General features: G+C 38.5%; 1 protein-coding gene and 1 long non-coding RNA gene across 6 annotated transcripts; one reads left to right on the top strand and one right to left on the bottom strand.

The window, feature by feature from the left end:
- The first annotated feature begins 6 nt into the window (after positions 1-6).
- LOC108445681 lies at positions 7-6,417 on the top strand. Of its 5 annotated transcripts, none has more exons than XR_001860632.1 (3): positions 7-230; positions 591-2,410; positions 4,910-6,417. It is a non-coding gene; the product is annotated as an uncharacterized LOC108445681 (long non-coding RNA). The 5 variants fall into 5 exon arrangements; XR_001860629.1 differs by lacking the exon at positions 4,910-6,417 and adding an exon at positions 2,766-4,590; XR_001860630.1 differs by lacking the exon at positions 4,910-6,417 and adding an exon at positions 4,341-4,590.
- Positions 6,418-8,786: 2,369 nt separating this feature from the next.
- FZD6 (frizzled class receptor 6) lies at positions 8,787-19,080 on the bottom strand. Its single transcript, XM_017730325.1, has 5 exons — positions 18,857-19,080; positions 15,446-16,463; positions 12,942-13,090; positions 11,273-11,701; positions 8,787-10,778 (listed from the first exon to the last, which is right to left on the bottom strand). Exons 1-5 carry the CDS (start codon positions 19,036-19,038, stop codon positions 10,622-10,624), a joined length of 1,935 nt encoding a protein of 644 aa, XP_017585814.1. The 5' UTR covers positions 19,039-19,080; the 3' UTR covers positions 8,787-10,621.
- Positions 19,081-24,225: the final 5,145 nt, after the last annotated feature.

Genomic DNA, 24,225 nt, shown 5'->3' on the forward strand with positions numbered 1-24,225 from the left:
GCGGCAGCAGCGCTGCGGGCCCCTCCCGGCTCTCCCGCAGCCCCAGGCAGTTCGCTTCCACGTTTTCAGGTGCTCGCTCGGCAGTCGGTAACTCCTTTCCGATGAAGGAGCTGCTGTCTCGGCAAGAAACCGCCTAACGCCACAACGGGATCCTGATGCACCGTGAGGGGAAACTGTGATAAAACATCAGCTGGACATCAATCACAGACTTAATTTTAACAGAAGTCAAGGTAAGGACACAAAATCCTTCTGAACAATAGGGGATTTTGGACTTTTTCGAAAAACCTGGTATTGCCAGACTGAACTTTGTCAATTTAGTAACAGAAGAAAAGCTCTTGGCTACTCATCTCATTTTGCTTTCATTTAAAATCGTACTTTACTTCTCATCATTCTAGAAATGAAAGCACTATAAAATAAAGGATGTGCTATATCCTTAATAATTCAAAATAAAAGTAACAGATGTTTGAGAGGTAGCTTCTGTATACTGCAAACTTCGTGGGATTTGTAGAGGTAGAGTTTCCAGAAGGGCAAGATAAGCTTCAACATTTTTTTTCTGAAGTATTTAACAAAACCACACATTTCTCCTGCAGGAAAGAATGCTACAAGAAGTTGAGTCATTCAAATAGGCTGCACAGAACCACAGAAGACTGAACCCCTACATGTGGCTCTGCCCTTTAAGCCACTCCTGCCTTTCTCCCCTTTCCATGTCTGTACTGGTGGAACAATAGCAGTGAAGTGAGATTTACAGCACAGGTCAGTCACACTGCTGTCATCAACCCTGTCACTCGCTGTCCTGAGAACTGGGACTGATGTCAGCCACATTGCTGAGGTGAGGGCTCCTACCTTGTGAAGAAGGGCAGCGTTACACCTTGCCAACTTCAAAAAACAGCTGGTAAATAATAATGGTTCCCTAAAACAGTTGGGAAAATTTATGGAATGATGTAAATCCTTAATTGTAATATTGCTTTGGTGACAGCCTCAGTCAGCATCCACAAACACACACAGGCAGAAGCTTCATTGAGCAATTGTGCAGTGCTGTCAGCAACCCCTGCTGCCTCTGGCCCGGGCTGACCGCAATACTGTGAAGGTGGTGATGTTTGATTTCTGTGTCACCTGCATGTTCACACAGGCATCCTTACCAAGGGCTGGGGATCCTCAGCATCAACACAGGCTGTTGCTAAGGAGTGTCCCTTCACAGGGTGCCAAACTTTTGTATTACAGAATTAATTTCCTCAGGCAAGGTGCAACAGATGTAGCACACAGTGCAGCAGCACTAAGGCAACCAGGATTTTAGAGAACAAAATTTGCATGGACATTCATGATTATTTCCCCACCTGGCTTTGGTCACCATTAATTTGAGTGTGGATTAGAAGCTTTGAAGTTCCAAACGGCTTCGCCAGAGGAAGAAAACTTCGGAGCACTGTAAGAGAAGGTCTTAGCAAACAATGGTGGGACATCTGCTTTGAGCTCTGGTGAGTGCCTTGTGCAGTTCCTAGCACTCATTTGACTTGCAGTGTGCATTTCCATCTGGAAAACAGAAATGTCAACATCCTCCTTAACCTGCTTCAGTTCAAGCAAGCCTTGCCATCTGTTAGGCTTATGTTCTGTGGGCTTCTGATATATTTAAATGGTTCTGAGGGCACCAACCACTGCTGAATGCTGGTAAGATACTCAAACTGAATCAGAACTACTGATCTACTTTGCCTTAACTATTTTGCAGCTAAAAGGAGCTGTGGTAATAAAATTGCCTGAGCACCCACTGACCACGATCCATATTACATCAATTAGTGATTCCTTCCTTTTATCCATACTGCCATATGATATAGGCTTTATCTCACAAACATATCAGCAAACATTACTAGTTGCTACATCCACCACGTAAATGTCTCTGAAATCTCCCAGATGGCCAGTCTGCTCCTGCACAGCCTGGGCAGGCTCACACAAGGTCACCGTGGCACAGTCAGTGCATCTTGCACTGCAGATGCTCATATGATGAGGCTGATGCCATGAGAGCAGTCTCTCTGCTGCAGCTTGAGCTGCTTCCCCCCCCTCACATAGCCTCTCAGCATCCCAAAAATCCAGACACACAAGTCTGGAGAGGAGGATGTTCCCATACACACATCTTTCCATTCACCTCAGCCATAACATGCTTAAATTCAAGAGACTGCCCGTGGGGTCATTGGGTCTCTCTGCCTTTCCTGTGCAAACAATTCCAGTTTATGAATACTGTTTGTTAGCACACTGTTTTGAATTCAACCAGTAAATAATTGTTATTCAATTCAATGGTTATTCAATCCTTAGTCTTTACAGCATGAAATAACTGCAGGGAACCGGAAACACAAGACTTAGGTGTCTAAATATTACAGAAAGCTCAAGGCTGAGGATCCTGAGACAAAAGAGGCCCAGTAAGGTAAGTGCCAAGGCCTGGACTTTTCATCTGCCTTTAACTCTTACTGCTTTATACATTTCCCTGTTCTGGGGATGTCTTGGGGTTTTGACTTTTGCTGGCAGCCTGATCTCTGCATTGCTTTGGAGAGCATGTTATTATACACCAGGGTAACAGCAGAGCGCTCAAAGTTAGCACTGCAGTGCTCAGCATCACAACGCTCAGCACCGTTGCTGATCTGCCCTTGGTGCTTTTAATTGTGGGGCTCGTAATTTAGATCTTGTTCCCTTTATTACTGATATTTTAGGGTGACTTGTAAGTTGGTGTAAAAGGCTGAGATCAGGGAAAACTTTGAGGTTTTTCAAATGGCTCTTTGCAGGCTGCTGGTCTGATCAAGGAGACAAAGAGCTGTCTGTACTGCTGTAGAAGAAAACCAAACTAAGAGCTCTCGGGTAATTTATTACAGATTTAAGAAATGGATTCCAACTTCTTCCACAAAAAAAACCTTTGGAATTGCATAAATATGAATGGGATTTTGGCCTTAGTCCCTTCTAAGACCTCTTAATTTAAATATATGATTCATATAGCATGTGTAATATTAAAAAAAATCCAAAAATCTCTCCCTCTCTTTTATTGCTTTACTAGCACACATATACCTATTTTTAAAAAGTCTTCCAGTAGCTTCTACATAAAATGATCAAAGCATTACAGCCACAGCAGTGCTTTGCAGGTACATATATTAACATTTGAATCTTAAAATCTTATTTGGGGCATGTGCTCACCCTTCTGCAGAAGAGGATTCCTGTGTTCATATACAGGAGGACAGCATTTTATGAGTGTGAGGAAAAAAAATATCCTGGAGTTAAGTGTTAATTCTTCACTTCTGAACAAGCTCACGTCAGTTCTTAATGTTACTATAGGAAATGTATTTTTACACAATAGAAAACATGAGAGAATCAATACTTTTTATTCTTCATATTAATTATGTTTTCTATGGAGATAAATCTTTAACATTGTCTCTGACAATTCAAGAGCAAGACATAGGTCAGATACCAGTGAAAACTTATGGAAACAGTTTCTTCCACTGCCTGCTGCAGTTCCAGGCAGATCTGGTTTTTTCTGTCCAAGCCATCAGCTGATTTATAGTTGCATTTCCCCATAGCTGTGCTTTTACAATAATAATGATGGCAGTGAATATTTTAAACTAAACACTATTCACAAACAGTCAGAGAGAGATAAACTTTAATAAAACTATTTGGGAGAACTGTCTGCTTCACTGATAAAGAATAACTCTGGACACCCAGATAATTCCATAGTGTAAACTTTATGATGAAAAGCCCATACAGTTTCTATTGACTGCTGGTTGCAAATTTCTGGTCTGTACCTCTGCAAGTCTGCACCCAAGAGCAGCTGGCGCAATCCCAGCTGCAGTCATGGAAACATTTGGGTCTGCAGGGGGATCTGGAGCACGTCTGAAGCAGGTCCACTTAGATTGGGTTGTTCAAGGACTTGCAGAATGGGAAAATTATTTCAGTCCAGTTTTAAATTAAATTCACTGGGTGTCCAGTGAATCATCATGTGCAAGGGGAGAGCTGAGTCTCAGGAGGAACATTTGCTCATTAGCGTGGCTGCGAATTAGTCAGTGGTAGAAAAATCACTTGGCTACCTCACGAAACCTCAGTGAATAGAAAGGCTTATACAGAACTGAAAAGTTAACTTTCCTTAAATCCTGTGCTAATAAATGGTTATTAGGATGTGAAATACAGTGCTCCATTCAGATAGGAAGGCTTCTTCCAATGAAGGGCACAATCTGTGTTTTTCTACACCATTCATCAAATGCATTGCCAGAAGTTTGTCCTTCCAGTTTTGGAAAGCAGTGCCTCAAATTAGTGATAATCCCGAAATTAAAGGAATAGACTTGAACTTTGAAATGTTCTCTTTTATTTGTGTCCAGTGAGGCCTTTGAAAAGGAGTTCCTCAGGATAAGCAAGCTCTGAGCAGGGCTGAGGCAGTGCTCTGTAGCCCTTCAAGGTGGCTTACAGAAACAGATGCCTATAGCCACCATAACAGGCACACACAAAATGCACAGAAGCCTACGGATGCAAGAAGGTTTCATCAAAGAAACAAACTAATCGGCCCAGTTGCACAAAACTCAGGAGAGAGACAAGCAGAGTCACAACGACGACAGATGGGAACGTGTGTGATTGCTGCAGCTCTGCTTCTTGGATGTAGTGGTGGAGCTTGAAGCCCGTGGGATTCCTGTGACCTGGCTCCTCACACCCACACTGACCTCAGTGAAAAAGTCCCATGCCTTGAGGCAAGCAGGGCTGTGGAGCTTCTGGGCAGCACCGCCAGCATCTGCTCACAGATGACTCACAGTCACTGAAATGGCAGTGGATGGACTGGGGCTGCTGGGTCAGGCACAGTGAGGTTTACAAGTGGTTCAGTGGGGTCATCCTTTAGCCCTGAGGATACTTCCACAGGTAAACTCTTGCATTAAAATTGTTTTATGTGCTTATATAGGAATCCTGTTTGACTTGCATCAACAACTGACTAGTGCAATGGCACTGGGAAGGATCAAGCACGCGAATCCCTGGCTCATGTGGAGATTGTGTTCGGCCAGAATAGCAAAAGACCCACCAGGTTCCTGTGAAGAAAAATGTGGTTTTGAGCCCTCTTTAAGTTATATTTTTACAGCAGGTGCTCATCTAACTATGCTTTTGTGAGCATAACTTAGCGTGGTTTCCTTGTAACTTTGCTGTAATTACAGGATCTCTTGATTGATTAAAGATCTTATTTATGAGTTCATAATTTCCCGTTGTCAAGTAGAGGAACTTTCAGGATGTGTGCCCTAAAAATGCTGTTGAGGTTCTATTCATTTAAAAGGAAAAGTCCTCCCTCCTTTTTTTTTTGTGTTTGTGTGCTTTCTTGGGTTTTCCTGCTGGTTTGGTCACTGTCCATTTCTCTCCATACGGAATCTCCTCACAACTATCAGCATCTTTCGGTGTCTTTCTCAGGATAATCTTGCCTACTAAAAGTTTAAGAAAAATTTCAAGAAAAGTAAATTAATTTCCATGGTGAGCCCTGACTTCAGCCAGCCCAACACATTTGCATTTCATCCACTCACTGGCACATCACACCTGTCAGTGCCATGTCTCCACATTCCACAGAATGACACGTGTCTGGATTATTTATCCCTGTAGTGCATCCACTTGTTCTTTACTTGGAAGTCTGGATCACAGCCATGCCTGTAGGAATCTGGAAGGAGAGCAAGTCCCATATAGGACTGTGTCCAAAGGGCAACATTGGTGACTCAAACCCAGTGCCAAGGAACATGTTCAGCTGCTTCAGCTTCCTCAAGGCCTCCATCTTCAATCATTCAAGAATTACATGCACTCTCGGATAGTAGGTATGATACTACCAGAATTGGGTCTGGAGAGAATGGTTCTTAGATAGCTTAAGCCTTCAACTAATAACTAATTTATTTCTTGCGATCCAGTTTCATGTGGTAAGGTAGAACATCAGGAAGATAAGCTGGGACATTCATTGTCTTCTTAGTCCTTCATACATGACCAGCGTTTAACATCCTTTTTCCTGTTAAGACCGCTTTGGTGGCCATTTCTAATCATCCCACCCTCACCCCTGTGGCAAACCTACTCAACGGCAATAAATGTTTTCTTGCTATTTCTCTTCACCTTCTATGGAAAAAAATAGTCCTAAAATACCTTTCCCCTTAAAATACCTGATGTTCTCTCATGACTATGCTTCTGTACCTGAGTGTGCTCTCTGGGAGGGAGGTCAGTACCCCTCCACATCACCTCTGCCCAGTACCAAGTCCCTGTTTAGCACTGCCCTTCCACAAAAAATGCTTTCTTCCGAACAGCAGGAACTATTCCCCTCTCCAGCTCCTGTCTCTGCTAAGAAACAAGCTGTGACCTATTTAATGAATGTAGATCATTTGTTTAAAGATCTCATTGGCCATTACTTTATTTCGACTAGTAAAACCTGAAATAAAGCAAACTTTTATTTTACAGTTTGTTTCAGTGATCAAAGTTGAAACGCAGGGAATGAACATTAACAAAGAGCTTGGATATAAATGTCCTGGCATGTTTTAGTCTTTTAATCATACTTTTAATCTCAAGTGCTTTTTAATAGGAAGTAAAATCCAGTTAATAAACAGAAGTGGATTTCATAGATGTACATCAGAAATACATTCTGAGCTCTACTTCTAGGTATACAAAGCAGAAAGCTCATGAACACATGGTATAAGCTGCTTTAATTAAACTCTAGTCCATTAAAAAAAACAAGTATGATACCTGTAAAGGCATGAAAGAATCAGTGCAAAAAAAGGTAACATGCAGGAAATAACATTTATACTCACGAGACTCTGAAATACCTTTGGTGCCAGCCATCCCAATTACTGCAAATACCACTGGTTACTACTGTCAGTGAGCTTTACCAGTGAATGCAGGCAGAGAGCAGCCAGATGCCTTCAAAGACTGGTCCAACAAGTGGCCAGTGTGAAGGGAAGGATGCAGCATTTCTCCTTTGATGTGCAGCCTTTTGAAACAGCATGTTGAGACTGGGTGGTCAAACTTCACAGCAAAACAGGATTCCTCATCCTCTTCAGCTACTGCATTTTTCAGTGTTTTGCAGAATGCTGAACTCCTTTAATAAAAATAAGTTCAACTCTTCTTTTTTTTTTTATTTTGCTTCTGAATTTCAACTGTATTTGACTGTTTAAACCAAATATATTCTGTATCCTGTAAGGAAAAAGGAGCTACAGTTCTCTGTAAATCAGTTGAACAGTTGTCAAAGAAAATAGTGTGATACTTCAGCTTGTTAATGCTCCATCACTGAATTGTTGGGGTTTTTAATTTAAATAAACAGAAGGATTTAAAGAGGTTTTAAATACTGCAGGTATTTTTCTTCTTCTCTGCTAATAGCACTTTTTAAATGTTACGAACATTATTTTGTTTATAGTTTAAAACGTAAACAATTTATTTTTTCAAATATGTGCATAGATTTACACTCTAGGCAAAGTCTACTCTGGTTTTCACTAAACACATTTAGCAAAATGGAACAGTAAAATACAGTATAAACAACATGTACCATAAAAGTACCATATTGGTAATTTCAGGTGCTGTTTATTTCACAAATCAAGTATTATTTGATATGCTAAATTCATCTTGTCCTTTAAAAGATTTTATATGCAACCTGAAAACTCAGTGCAATGCATAATTTGAAGTGATTTATGACAGCTCCGTTCAGAGAAAGACTATTTGGTACACATAATTCCAGGTCTGGAGAAGCTGTCAGTATCCTATATTCTAGCTTCTTGCAAACAGTGGCACCAAACAAGACTAAAATGGCGGTATCAATGTAAATAGCTGGATTTACAGTACATCTTCCAGAAGATTGCCAGCCTCCATTAAACAACTTCGGCTGATGGAAATGTCCCAGGGAGAAGTTATTCTCACAGGTTCAGAACAGCCCTTTTAACATGAATGGTTTATTTTAACTTCATCCAGATAACAAGAGGAAAGCAAATAAATAAATACCTTTGGTTAGAGAAACTGTTTATGAGATTCTGCACTGCCCCTCAAGATAAGCCAGGCAGTCTTCCAGGCCCTGACTCATCTCTGTGCCCCTTTTCTTTCAGATTCTTTCCTCTCATCACTGTTGTGAGCATTCAAACAGCACTTTAACTTTCCATTTACTGCCTGGGTTCTTTGTGGTTAAAGCACCCAGAGAGGTCACAGCCTCTTTGGCTGTAAGGATCACCCTGGGATTTCAGAGTCTGTTTTTCCTGGTACAGCTGCCCTGCAACACACAAAGCGCTACAGTCTCAATCTACCACTGATGCATTTCACTGCCACTCAATGTTTTGATTATTGTTTCGTATTTCACACTTCTTTGATATTTTATCTATTTTTACATCCACAGTAATTGCTATAAATTCAAAATTACTTTGCATTTATCTTTTTAGAGCAGTTACCACAAAAGCAATTTTTTTTCAGAAATTCCTAAAAAGAGGGAATAACATTAAAAAATTAAAAATCAATATTTTAAGAAGGTGGCAGCATGAGCAGTATGGAAATACGTATTCTACATAATCTAAAGGAGGTCTTTAGAGGTCATGAAAAAAAAAATGCTGTAAACATTAGATGAAAGAACTTGTTCAAGTTCCTCACTCCTTCATAAGTCTATGTTCATGTGAACAATTCCCAGCATTGTTCTGTCTCAGTTTCTCGCACAGGAGGAATAAAAACATTGCAATACTTATTAACTCACACAGCCCTACTAAAAATACTTGTGTTTTAGGTGCAAAAATACTACAGCAGTAGGTAGAGCAACAAACATGCCACATCTAGTTATTAAGAAACATCCACTCGGAAGCTCTTACTATACAACAGCATATTTTATTACTAACAAATACAGTAATAACAAAAGTACTGAACATGTGTATAAAGTTACCCAGTTACAAACAGAACTAAAAAAATGAAGGGTATTTAGTCTGCCTTTTCACAGGAGATTTTTCATATCTTTCTTACTCTCCACTCAGTAGCAAGAATTCTGTGTACTTTTAATGGGAAAATTCTAAAAGAATGAGCATATCCCATTGAAGGCAATAAATTACAAATTACTAAAATGCACATACTGTAATATAAAGAAATTTCAGTTTTAATGCATGATGGATAAAACAAACAACTTTGGTTTATCAGAACCGTTGTTCCTGCTGTTCCAGCATTTACATGTCCTTTGTACCATGCAATTTTCATTGTTCAATGCATCACCACGAATGCTGCCCCAACTCACAGTAAATTTCTGCATAATATCGAAACATTGAGAAATATTCCTAATAGTGGTCAAATGCAAGATGCTGGACAGTCTTACAAAATGCATTGACATTTAGGTTTAGAAAACAGCAAAATCTGTCTCCAAATTATCTCAAGTAATAAATCCCATTGGCTCTTAAAAAATCTTGATGCAAATGAAGTCAGACAATGAAACTGTTACCCACATCAGCAGTATTTGCTCTTGAGAACCACCTAGTATAAGAAAGGCTATATGTATTAAGGCCTTTTTGATTTAGAGAAAATATATTGCTGTAGCATAATAGAAAATCAGGCTTTGTAGGAAAAGTATTAAGGCTGTCTTCTCAGTAAACAGACTGTTAAAGAAGTCTGCATACTTATAACTCAACAGTTATTTGCAGCAGTTATCTGCAAGATATTTCTCTATAGCATTTTAAAAAGAATGAAGTTACTCACATAGAAACAGCATGAGAAGAGCTTTCGCTGCAGCTCAGGACAAAAGCCCAAAGTCTGTACGTCAGACTGTGCCCACCGAGCCCAGGAGTCTGAGGCATTTCCTTTGGCACCATGCCCTGGAACACCACACCAGGAGAGGCTCCAAGAGGCATTTTTCTGAGACAGTGCTGCATTTTCTGCATCATCCCTGCAGCAGGACACATCCCTGTAACAGGACCCATCTCACCCCAAATATCAGTGCATGTTATGGATAAAGGTCCAACCCGCTTTTCTCAGAACTGCGTCACGGTGGCTGATCACCAGGGGACTGCTGGCTTCAGTAACACCCTAAGGAAAGCACATGAACTTTCCCAAGTTTGTACAATACATACAAAACAGTAGTTCTAAAGATTGACCTTATGCAGTCACTTATTTACAAAATTCATTTTACTGTACAAAATAAATTGCTGTAATTCCAGATTCCCTTTCATATTCAGTGTACAAGCTACCATAAACCAGTGCTATAATTGATACAGCATGATACATAATTCAGAGAGTATTTAGAAATTTGTGTATCACTTATTTAAGTGATACTGTTGTTTAAGAGACAGTAAAAAAGAGAAAAAATTAACAAGTTTTGAAAAATATCAGAGGCAGATGGAATTTTATACCTTGAGAAGTAACAGTGCTTTCTAAGCATTATTTTAATGCGATTCATTACAAAGTGTTCTTTATATAGGGAATAATATTAGTCTCTCATATTTTTCTTACATTATTGCCATGTCCTACAGAACTTCAATTTCCATTAGTCCTGGATAGGATTAAATACAGTACATTATGGCTAACGAAACATACATTTTTTAAGTGCAAAGCAGGATATGTGTGTTTTTTAATAAGGCACAGAATATCCATTATTTCCAGTGTAACAAAGAATTCATGTCAGTTTTATACAATGCAAATGTTCATACAAATTTTCAATCTTTCAGGGATTAGAACTGTTTCCTGAATCCAACTCTCTCCTCGTGTCTGAAGCTGAATAGACGAGTAGTGATACGGAAGGTGACTGTGAGACATCAGGTATTTGGGAACAGCTCCTTTGTAGTGAAGGAGATTCACTAAAATCATTTTTAGGAGTTATTCTGTAAGTAATGAAAAATAAAACACAGAGAGTCAATTTTAAGCACAGTTTAATTTCCATTACACTGGGAAAAAAAATTGAGTAGAGAAATTGTAATGTATCTTCAGCTGAATTCTTTTCAGAAGAATGCAATACAGTTCTGTACACTTTTCCAAGCCTACGGTCACCATCGTTCTTTTTCAGACCCGTCACCGCTCAAAGTGATTGCAGTGCAGTCACAGTTTTCTTGAGAGTCACTGTTCAACAAGGCAAGAATATCCTACAAGCTGAAGCTCCAGCACACAGCGCTTAAAAGGAAAAGAAGAATCCTACAAAAATACAAAACAGCCCATATGCTAAAGATACATGGCCACAGTCTGCAAGTTCTCTTGACAGCTACTGAGGGTCAGCTGCATACTGAGAGAACCCTGATTCTTCACAGAGAAGGAACAGAAAACTAACAAAAGTAGTGGTAATACATATAAACAAAGAAAAGATTGAGTTCGGGAGCCTTACCTTCCTTCAGCTACTCTCTTCATACTCTCAGCCAAGCTACTCATATGACATGTGCTATCTGCTTTGTTTCTCCTTTCCACCTGATCCATGGTCAATTTAGAACCGGGTAACATTTGATCTCCGCTGTTTTCACCTTCCTCAACTCTTCGGGCTGATGCTCCGTCTGCCTCTATCTCTTTCTCAGATGTCTCTGGAGAGGTTTTAATTTCTGCCACAGTTTCTTGGCTTAAGTAATCATGATTAGTGATGGCTACTGCAGAAGTTCCATGATTTGTTGTACCACCTGTACTGGTCCCCATTGACTTTGAAATTACTTTCAGTCTGTGTGAAGTTGACTTGTAGTGCTTCTTTTTATGTTTAACTTTGGAATTGTGCCTCAAGAAAAATTCACATGATTCTTGCAGCACTCTTCGACTCTCACTGATTGGACTGAAAGGAGTACAAGCACATAACTGAACAAAGAGGATAACCTTAGCTATAATATAATAAAGACTAGTACACAAAACCCTGAAAGAACAGCAACCAATGATGCAGTCTGAGATGGATGTTAATGAACACAGGGAAAAGAATTATATGTGAAAAGAGGAGAAAAAATCATAATGGCTCCAAAGGAATTGTCTGTGGAACAAATAAATAAAGCAGATTTCTACATTTTGTACTTCTGCAAATAGGTCCAATGACTAAAGTAGATTAATGATCTACTAGAGAGAAAAGAAGGATTAGCTCATAAGCAGCTGCATTACTAAGTTAACTTTATATAGTCAACCTCCTTCAACTGAAGAAAGGTAAGCATTATAAAAATGACTTCATTATTTTTAAATCCTTGTAGCTAAAAGCAATTAACATCTGAAACACAAAAAAAAATTATACAGGAAATGGAAAAAAAGGGGAGAGGGAAAGGAAGCTACAAATTCACCATCGAGGAATGTAGATGTAAAATAAAAAGAGCTTAGAGACTACTGCCTTGGGAAATCCAAAGAAACAAAATTATCTAAAACCACAGTATAATTAATAAGTAACAGATAATCTGAAAAGAAATAATCAAGGCATAGAAAAGAATTGAAAAAATGACAACTACAAGAAATTGAGACAAAATTTAAAGCTGTTTAAATCCATAGATACAAATTTGCTAAAATTAGACAATAAAACTGAATTCTTCTGTTTCATTAAAAAAAAAAAAGCGAGACTAGATTAATGCAATAAAAGTGATACTAAGGAGGGTTCAATGAATATTAATTTTAAAATAAGACAAGCCTGGCAGAGGAAGAGAGAGGATATTATTATTGCATGACAGTAAACATAGTGTCTGTACTGTGTCAAATGAAGTGGTCACAACACATGAAAAGGACTAAACTGATGGCTGAAATTATCTTCCCTCCTTCAGCTGGAAACCAGAGATGTATTAGCCAATGCTAAAACAGCAACACACCTTCTGCTCTACAAGAAAGAAATCAGCAGAGGAAAATATTTTCTGTATTCTGAGAATGTTGCCAAAAAGTCACTGCATATGTAAAACTTCCCCAGACTCCAATGGACTTCTGCTGATGCCCAAAGCAGCATTTAGGGTCTGAGGACAATATTTTGATTACCTGAGCTATATATAAAGAAACATGTCTGAAAGCCAAATTTAGGTATACATTTTAAAAAACAGAGAAAAAAAATTTCTTACTCTCTTTTGCGGTTTCTGTTGAAGAAATTGGCCCATTCGGAACAGGTCTTTTTACTTCCCACCCAGAACACTGGAGATATGCCAACAATTAATGTTAGCAAATATTTCATCAGAAACAAAAATATTTCCGGTCTTGCTAGTGCCTTTGCCTAGAAGATACCAAAGTTTAATAAATGTAAAGAAGAAAATATACTTGTTGATTTTTTTAAATGAGGAAAACAAATTTCTCAAATGAGAGACTTTCTCCTTATGACTGTTGTTCTTTGTTGAGGCTTGTACAGCGGACAAACATCAGACATGTAGAGTCAAGTCAGGTGTGGTTCAGCTGAATATACACACAGAAGAGATCTGTCAGAAGGAAATGTTTTTCTTCTAAATTGAAAGGAAAGATAATTTGGGGAGTAATAGTATTAGTAAACATGTTCTCCAGAGGTAAGTGTCAAAGATCGATCCCTTCAACTTAAAAGAAACAGCAAGTGGCTCACAGAATCACAGAATGGTTTGGGTTGGAAGGGACCTTAAAGATCATCAAGTTCCACCCCAGCTGCCACAGGCAGGGACACTTCCCAGTAGATCAAGTTGATCAAAGCCCCATCCAGCCTGGCCTTGAACACTTCCAGGGATGAGGTGTCTGTAACTTCTCTGGGAAACCTGTTTCAGTGCCTCTCCACCTTTAAAGTAAAGGATTTCTTCCTAATATCTAATCTAAACTTACTCACTTTTCAGTTCAAAGCTATTCCCCCTTGTCCTGTTACTACATGCCCTTGTAGAAAGTCTCTCTTCCTCTTTCTTGTAGGCTCCCTTCAGGTACTGGAAGGATTAGTTGGGAGTTAATCTGATTAGACAGCATCTTCAAGGAGCCACAGAGAACTACACAGTAGCTTTCTGTTTATTGCAAAATTAATCCACCTATTTGCAGAACTGTATCATAGGAGCTGAGACATTTAACTCAGTGAGAGATCATTATCTTCTGCTCTCATGCTGCAAATTTAATTTATGCTACTTGTCTCATCTGCCAGACCCATCTATGAAAGTCACTATTTTTGTTGGCCAGGTAACATTAGCTACTTCAGTTTGTTTTCATTTGGTTTTCATCTGGCAAAAGTAACAAAAGTCTACAAGCCAGCTCAGGTAAGTGAAGGCCAAGCACTTTAAGCTATTCCACAATTAGCACACACTGTCTCTTATAGGGACAGATCCCATAGAGTAGATCTTTGTGCAGTATTTAATGTTGCTATTTCTTCCTTCCAATGGGCTAATTAGAGGCTAAAAACACATGCTTTGTGTTATTATGCCAAGCTGTTACAGTCAAGCACTACAAAACAAGTTTCTTGATTTTTTTTTTAAAGCATAAAAGTCTTGTTTTCAAACTTGTATATTCCAAAGCATTTAGGTTTATACAGAGCTCAGAATAAAACCCACTGAAGCCAAAATACACTTGCTAATAATTGGAAGCCAAAATAATTGTCTTGTCTGTGAGCTGTCCTATTCTCAGCCTACACTGACTTAAATCCAGAGGATAGTAAGTAATGTTTAAGAACGTAAAGAGATCAATCTTTATCATTCCATAATGCCTATGGTTTATTCCTCATTTTTAATGATAGTTTATTGCAGCAAAAACATAGATGGGAACTGTGATGCAATGAAAGATGACATGAGACACTTGTATTTCTCTTGATGACCTTGTCTTCTTATATATTCGTTCTTAAATGGAAAGAAACAATACCTGTAAGTATGTAACACTCCCTGAAACTGCAACAGATTTAATGAACATAGGCAGATTTAATTTAAAAGTCTTTCCAAGGAAGTTTGATTTTAAGACGCAAATGTTAAATACAACCACCTCCACAATTTTAAGTGTGGTTGAGGTTGTTTTTCCTTATTTGCTTTCTTTTTTTTGGTTGGTTCCTTTATAAAGAATTCCTCACATTTCTGAAAATCAGCCTGCAAATGACAGCTATTGTGGAAAAAATCTATTGGAAATTTGTTCTGTAATTTCAAGTGGTTTACACTTCCACACTTTAAAGAAAAGAAAAAAGTGATTTTAAATCTGTGGTTATAGGCAGCATTTAAAATCCAATTTACTCCCAATTTTCAAAAATCATTGTTTCAGCTTCAACTGAAATTGATGAAAATTCAACTTACGCAGTTTGATACTGAACTTGGCACCCAAGTACTAAGCAAATACTTTTAGAAACAAATATTGGGGAGAATGACCCTCCTCCATCACAATTTGTAACATGAAGTTCAAATACCATAAAAAAGTTATATATTCTGTTAGAGCTGCAAGTTGGAATTTAATTGCTGAATGCTACCAACTAGATTAAAATTTTAAAAGCAAAAGTAACATTCCACTGATTTTGACTTACAGAGGAATTAATCACTCCATGATTTTGAACTGATTACTTTACATGAAAATAATTTACTCATTGCATGGCAGATATGCATAAGGGGTTTTGCTAATTAACGTTATAGTATTATTTATAAAGGAAAATGTTACTTGCCTGATAAGGACAAGGAATATGGTACTGGTCACAGTGGTCAAACACCCAAGTAGTTTCCCAGATTTTCCGGTTCACCAGTTCATAAACGTAACATCCAAGAAGTGCCACGAGTGGCACCAAGTACAAACCACTAAAAACTCCAATTCGGATCATGAATTTCTTGAGCTTCTCCTGGTTCCTGCCATCATGCTGAATGACCTGCCGCACGTGGTTTAGAGAAATAATGCCAGCTAAAAGGAGAGAGAGACCAAAAAAAACACAAAGGCACAACGGCAAAAGCACGAAGTACAGAGAGGCGTCCAGGTCATAGAGACCCACAAAACAAACTCCACTGATATTGTCCCCTTCCACTTTGTTCATTGCAAGGAGCATAATGGTTAGAAAACCAGGTATTCCCCAGGCGACTGCATGGAACCACATGGCCTTTTGTGCAATAGCTTCACAGCTCCATTTTCTTCCTGCTGCAAGGAACCAAGTGATTGTCAGAATCACCCACCAGATAGTTCCTGCCATAGTGAAAAAGTACAAAACCATGAAAAGGACAGTACAGGCTTTGTTTTGGGAGCCAAGAACAACCGTTTCACCAATTTCTAACTTATCATCTGCCTCATTACAGGCAGTTCTGTTCCCAAGTAAAAATCCAATAAAGTACATTAGAGAGACTATGCTGTAACAGACAGAGTAATATATGATTGGTCTCTCTGGGTACCTAAACCTTTTAACATCAATCAGAAAAGTCAGGAACGTGAAAAGTGTAGCACAAAGACAAAAGATTGAAACTATTCCAATGAAGCTTTTTGCCACATCCAATTCATAATTTTTGAAGTACATATTGGGACATGGGGGTGCACACTGATCAATTCCTAGAAACTTGTAGCCTTGTCCATTGCTAGTGTGTAGGTGCCGGGGACACCAGAATCCATAATCCCTTCGGATCTGGCTTGGGGTCTTCTGGGTTCCATGAATGTTTGTAGTTACAGCAGCAGTGGCAGGAACAGTCTCATCACAATTGATTAGTCTAAATAAATAAACAGAAGAGAAAATATCTCAATAGTCCTCATTCTCAACTAGAACTACTTCTTAGAAATATGAGAAAAATCTGATCCTAAGCACTGTTAAAATTTTATAGATAATGCAAATATGCATTATATGAAAAAAAATCAGATGGCATTATAAAAGCCAAACTTCAAATATCTGCATTTTAGAAGATTTCAAATGTGTTTATTTAACTGTCGCTCTCTAGCTGTTGTTTTACAGTTTACGAAATACGACTCCAATTGCAACCATTCTACAATTTAAGATTCTACTAAACTTTTACATGTGTACATAAAATATTTACAGCAGTTTTTTCTTTAAATTTCGAACACAGAGTGTTGAAGACAGCAAAAAATCTTGTCCAAATGCGAGCTTCAATTAAGGAAGAAGACTGACATCATAACTGATGACTAGCACATGATTAATATAATTTTTTGTGCTGTACTGCTATTCATTGTCAACAACAATAAACTACCTAACTGAAAAAAAACACAGGCAGAAAATACAAGCACTGTAAAAAATTATTAATATCTTAGCAATTTTCTAGCTGTACGATGTTCATTGAAAAACTGCTCAAGATTGAATTGTTTAAGGTTTTAATTGGAAACAAGATGCAATTTTATGTAGGTAATACCATATTTGCAGTGCTGGATGTATCTTCACACAAGATTATATAACTCAAGCAGGTAAGGATTTACTCAAAATGGGATTTATGTTCATATGCATTCCAAGTTTATGTTTAAAAGAAACAAGTTCTGCATTCTAGCTTTTAAAGTAAAATTCTGTTATCTCAACAGTCTTTGTCAAACATTATTACAAGAGTCCCTCAATTCAGTATCCAAGCTCAGCTCAAGCTAAAAACTCCTTCAGTTCTCTGTTTTACTGCATTATCATGCTGTCCAAGTAAATCCAGACTAATTGTTAAGAAAACCGATTCTATGGCAGATTCTTTCATTAACCACAGTCTGGAGCAGTACATGTGGAAACTTCATGTGAAGAGTGAACTTCATTTAAGCATTGTCTTAATTGGCTTCATGTATGTCTGTAAGAATACAGAAGTGTGAACCTCAGTATTCCAGTTACTGCCCATGCTCACGCCAGCTCCTCTTCCATGGGCTCCAGCAGCAGGATCTCTGCTGCTCTAAGAACATCCTGGACTTCTCAGAACATGGACATGGACTTTTCAGTACTGGCTACCAGAGGTATCACTTCACATATGAACAGGAAAGGTTCATTTTCAGTAAATGCTAGCAGTAATAAAATAATTTAGAGCTGTACTAAATCCTGCAAAAAAGATAATTTGGTTTAAAATGTCATTTAAAGATATATTGAATAATAGGATTCACTTGTAATTGTCCTATTTTTTCAAAACAATCCTTGAAGATAGTTGCTGTGCTGAGGGACACCATTGTTGCATAGAACCTCACAGAAGATGGGAGAAGTTAATGCCTTCTTGTTGTAAAACCCTACAACTTCTGTTTTTCTGCATGGGGAATGGCATTAATGCCACTTGTCATATTCACTCCAATAGTGATTTCTATCAGAGGCCATGCACAGGACTACTGTCCCAGCTCTCCCTCAGCTTTATCACAGATTAGCAACCGCATGTGAATTAGAAAAATTATTTGAGTTTCCAGTCTCTGCTCCTTTCCTGTACCTCTTGACCTGATGTGTGTTAACAAACAAACAACAACAAAAAATCTGGCCTTAGTAATTTATAAATATCCACAGCTGGAGGTCAGAATCTCAAGAAGATTGCACTGGAGTGCTTCCAGTAGTTTCCACTTAAAATATATAGACATCTTTTCCCCAAATGAAGTATTAACTGTCCTCTATCTGAAACAGGAAACACTTTTGAGGAAAAGGTGACATTTCAAACAAGAGAGTTGGCAGGCAGTACAGGAAAAGCAACACAAGACTAGGTTTGCACATTTAAGCAGTTAGGAGCAAGATATGGTTTCTACTATTTAATGTTCTGTGTCTGTTCAAATACAGAATATTCTATATTTCATTATCTTACGATGATTACTTCTAAAACCCCTAGTATAGTAAGCATGATCATCCCTAGTTTAGAGATCAGATACCAAAGCAAAATCTATGCTGTAACATATAATATTTAAAACTTCTGGAAATTTATAGTAAAAAAGCTATTGCAGAGATCTGATTATTGAAAAGATCTGCTGCAGAAAATGCAGGTGATCATTTGAATAACAAAAAAGTTTTAATACAGAAATGGTCCCATGCATAAGCACTGCAGGGTCAGCATACTAAGGAAGTTACAGCTAGGTGATATTTAACATTCTGTCCCAGATTTTCAACTCAGTCTAGGTCAAATATGAAAATACCACTCCCACCACCTGTCAATATGAAAAATACCTGCTGCATTCCAGCTCTTCAGGCCATGCAATTCCAAAAGTGTCCATCAACTGCTTACAGTCCGAATACACTTTCTCACAGAGGCTTCGACACGGGTGAATCACGTGAATCTGATCTAGGCAGGCAGGGACAAAGGCTCTGCACAGAAATGTGTGGACGTCTGGTGAACAGTGAAGATTCATAAGAATAAGAAAAGGCTACAGGGTAGAAAAAGGCTTTGGTTAGCAATTTTAAAAAGATAATTCAAAGCACCAAAACTAACTTTCATCATTAGGGCTCACATTTGATTCTATGTAGGTTTGAAAAGATACCAGAAAATAATGTTTGTTCAGCAGTTTTGAAAAAGCAAAACCCACTGGCCTGAGTGGCAAGAGGATCCATTAACACTTCAAGCCCAGCCCTTGCCCCAGGCTCTTGGAAAATCTCTGACTACCCAAACTTCATTTTTCCTATTTGACAACATTAGAAATCTGAAAGGTATTATGAATGTCCAACATATTTAAAAAATAGAGTAAAACACTGAGTTCCTTTGTACACCAGTCAGCTTCTAAACAAATGCCCTGAGGTTTTTCAAGGTGTGTCTGTTCCTGTAGTTCCTGTTAGATTACATTTTCACTCCTAAGTGGTGTGTTGTACTCATCTTCTCTCACTCTAAAGAAATTTGGGGTTTTCTTTGATTACTGAGAATCAAATATCATTATTTCTCATTTTTAAATATCTAATTTCAAATCTCGCTCAACATGACTGAGAATTTCTTTGCCTGTGTTACCAAGTACCAGGCAGTGAGTAATTGATGACTGTTCTCACTAGAGAATTCACAGAACGAAGTTTAACTTTTTCTGCTCAATTCATTCAATTGATTATTCATAGTCAGGCTTTTAAGTAAAAAAACCCAGCCTTTCCTTTCTACATTTTCCCAGGTTTATTATTAGGGCAAATTTTTTTGGCCAAAGTACTACTGTGTGTGCAAATTTCAGACAAAGCGGGAGTTATCAGTCATTTTCGCAAGTGCTCTGCACTGATTTAAGCACAGCTTATGGAAGTGAGAGCTGCCACACTGACAGCATCACCAGGCACCCTCCTAATCCTACATGGGCCCAATGTCCACAGCATCGGGGCCCACAGGAGGGAGCAGAGGAGCTTGGGGGCTGTGGAAGCAGGGCCTCACATGAGAGAGCACAGGCAGAAATAAAACTGAAGCAGCCAACCCTGTGTTGGTGACCTCTCGGTGACTGGGCATGGATACTCCATTCCAGACCAGGTAGGGCCACGAGGTGCCAGGCACTGCCAGGACACAAGGCACACACATGGTGTGACAACATCTGACCCACACAGAAGCACTGGGGTGGCAGGCAGGACAGATCAGTCCGCTCCAGCTCGCTCACCAGGCCTGCAAGGAGTCCCAGGGAAAAGGGAGGGAAGCAGAGCGCAGGGCAGCCCAGCTGGGGGGGTGTGCTCGTGCGGGAAGGCTGCGATCCCGCTGCTGCTCCAGCCGGCCCTAAGCTCTGGATGCACTGCAGGGTGCTGCTCACCGCAGTGCCTGCCACACCAGGTACCCCCTCCTGCTCCAGCTTGTGAGACTGTAACAAGCTGATTTAAACACCACTGGGAGGGAACTAACCCATGGCTGAGGGTGAAATCCAGCTGCAGCATCACGTCAGCCTAAGTGCTTTTTAAGCTGTCTTTTTGTTTAAAGCTCTTGTATTTCAGGAATAAGGAACCTTCACACCACATGTAACTAGCAAAATTCATGTGTCAGGAAAGCGAAAACAGTATTTAACACACTGTGAAGTGTGATGTTAAACAGGGACACTGTATAGAATTTTCAAAGTAGGCCAAGCTTTAAGTAAGATTTTTATTTAGTAAGAATTTTTTTTAATTCTTTGCCACCAATATCTATGTCTTTCAAACATTCAACCAATGGCTGTAAAAGGAAGGATTAGATTCTGAGTTCAGAACAGCATCCTTACTTCTTTCAGCTTTTAAGTAACCCAAATAGATATATGTTTTTTTATTTATTTATTTTTTATATATATATCCTTATCAAAGAGCAAGTCTTACTACTGAACATGCAGTTTAAAAGAGAAGACATTGATAAATAAATTTCCCTTACAAAATGGAATATGTACAACTCCTCAAGGGACCTTGGTAATAAATACAGGCATGTGTGGGGAGGAAGGAAGACGACAAGGCAGAGCAAAAATAACATAAAAGTGCTTTATGATAAACCAAAAAAATGTTGGCAGTACCCTTCAGAGCACTCCAGCTGTGTGCTGCATCTGCACATGCCATTACAACAGGCACACAGAAGTTCGATCCCCTCTCTGGATGCCTGCTCTGGAGCTGTCTTTGCTGGAACCCAAGATTTGAGTATTTCATGACAGGGAGAGAAAGGCAGTTCTGGTATACTGTGCTCCAGTTCCCTAAGTTAGATTATTTCCTAAAGGCTGCACAGCTTCAGATGAAAAAAGTAGTCAGGAGCTTACCCTAAATGAATTAAATTCCCTTTGCATAATTATGATTTTTCTTTACTTCTCAGATGTTAATTTACATTTGCTCTGTTCTTCCTGGAACTTAGGATAAAGACAATAGCCTGGGTAGTCATATTCAATTGTTACAGAAATTGAGTTTACTTTTGACATTTTGACATACAAATTCTTGTAGAATTTGTCTTGATTGTTGTGAATTCTTCCTTCTTGTCCCCCATAGCTCATCTCACTTGATAAAATGTAAAATTAATTTTCTAGAGCAAGTTTTGGACTACCTGCCAAAAACTTTTTCAGCAACCTCATCTAGAAAAGTAAAGATTTAAAAAAATCTCAATATTTATATCAACGAAACCAACTTTACCTACAGAGGTATTTTACCAACTATTTTGATAAGCAACTCAACAGTTTTTAAATAGCATTTTCCGACATAGCTAATAAGGTTACATATTTCAAGCTTGCTCCTTTGATACAGAAAATTAACATAAAGAAAACTTCCAGTGAAGAAAGTCAGGACATAAAACCAACCTTTACTACTCCAGCAGAGTTTCTGTTATATGAAGCTACTTAAAAGCTGGAATATCACAAGAATCACAATATCTATAATGATACTGTATATTAGAGGTAGATAATGAACAAGCAAAAATAAAATGTTTGCAAGAGTTTTACTAAAGCATGTTGTCATTGTCTAAACACTTGTTTAAAGAGCATATTTTATTTAAATGCAAAACCACCCTAACCGATAAATTGAAAAATGCAAATTTTTAGGAAGACCTATAAAGCAATCAGAGTAGAATTCCAAAGACTTGGCTGCCAAGAGTAACTGTTCTTACAGTATTTATTTTATTTATTTCAGCTTGCTAAAAATATTTACCTTCTGACACTTGAAAGTATGAGCACAAGAGCAAGAAGTTTGATGTTCTGAAAACACAAGCTGTCCTCCCGAGTTAGACCATTCAGCTGGACACCTCATTCCACCCTGGCTGGTAGCAAGGGGCTTTGTAATAAGACAACCCGATATCTCCCCCAATTTCCTACAATCAAGGGTTTACGAAACAAGCTGCACGCTGTAACAAAACCACTGTGTTGAAAAGACAGTGACAAACCTTTCTTCCTGAAATGCATCTTATCCCTTTTTCAATCACTTAAGCTTAAACCCTTTGTAAAATACTACAGCAGTGAGTTATCCTGCATAATTTAAGCCGGCATTGCTGAGAAAATACTGCATTTTATCTGTTTATTGTAACTTCTGGTTTTGCAGCCTAATGCGTGTTTTGACAAACAGCTAACAGATCGCACTACACTTTTTCCATGTCATTTTGTCCTCCTATTATCATTTATATATTTATATATTAGTATTGTAATGCTTTAAATTTTGGTTTCTGTTCCTTTCATAACATACTTTGCCTTCTATTTGCCTTGACTACATTTGAACACTGACATCACATTTCCAGTGACAACAAAGACTGAGTGACAGTAACTGATAAAATATTGTGCCCACCCACTTGTATGGATAGTGGGTGTTATTTTCCCCCCATATTTATTACTCTGGGAGTTATTTTCCCCCACATTTATTACTCTGCATTTCCCTACCCTAAATCCCAGCTACCATTTTATTGTCTAGTTGCTTCTAGCACAAGATCTTTCTGCAATTCTTTCAACCCATTTTGTTTTCTCAGCAAATTTAGTATGCACCCTTCTTCTAGGTGCATTTATGAATTAGTTGGGTATCAGAGGTTTCAGTACAAGTAACTAAGGGCAACCACTCTAGTAAATTATTTGGTATAGCATGAAACTATCAGCTCAGGATTTAATATCTCTTATTGGGAAAAAACATTTATTTATTTATTTATTTCTACTTTTCTTCTTCTTATTTAGGCAGGCATTGGAAAACAAAGTCTCCAATGGGTTACCAGCAGAGTCTTAAAAAAACATAGGCTGTGACCAAGTTTTTGAAAACTGAAGTGTTATATAATATACCATCTGAATTATCCCTTTCAACAAAAGTATGGAGTCCCTCGAAAAACTCTAATAGATTTTGCAGCCAATGAGTTTTCTCAACCAAAAACCTCTATACAATGTAAAACTTTGCCTCAAGCACACACAAATGGGATTTGTAAAACACAGATTTATTTCAGCAACTGCCTACTTTTACCATTTAAGAACAGCAGAAGTGTTAGTGAATTGTGCCTGGAACTCTGCTAACAATGAGGTATTTTTAGATGTGGGCTTCATTTCCAGCTAGCCAAAATGGAAAAGTTTCCTCATAGAAAATAGTATGTCTGCATTTCCTGATGGACCATAAAAGCAAAATCTTACCAAAACCAAAGTATTTGCTCCTCCAGCTGCACAGTCTGGAAGCAAAAAGTAAAGTCAAGATCACAAGCTCACTGACAGTTAAGATCCAGTGGCTTCAAGGGCACTTCATGTGAACCATGGATGTCCCAGCCACGAACCACTTTTTACCCAAGTGGTTAGCTGGGTAAGCTGCATGCATGCACATGCTGGTGTCCTAAGCATCCAAGTCAGGGATTAAACTCAGAATCTTATACCATTATCCTCCTCTCTTCAGGAAGTTCAGGGTCTGCATGTGGCACAAACTCACAAAATTTGCTCTTCCAGGAAACTAAGGCACTTGGCATTTCAAGCATTAGCAACCACTGTCCTGTCATATGAAGAAGTGATGAAAATCTGCACATTGAGTGACAAGAATGTTAAAAATGTTAGAATGGAACCAGACTCTTCAAAAAACAGAAATGGAGCCTCACACAGCCAATATAAATCCTGAAATATAAATTCTTATCTTCTTGACAACAGGAAGCAAAACTCAGTAAATATAAGGCAAGCAAGAATACAGTGACAATCTTAAAAAAACAACACCAC

The sequence above is a fragment of the Corvus brachyrhynchos genome, unplaced genomic scaffold (genome assembly GCF_000691975.1).
Source record: "Corvus brachyrhynchos isolate BGI_N302 unplaced genomic scaffold, ASM69197v1 scaffold302, whole genome shotgun sequence".
NCBI lineage: Eukaryota > Metazoa > Chordata > Aves > Passeriformes > Corvidae > Corvus > Corvus brachyrhynchos.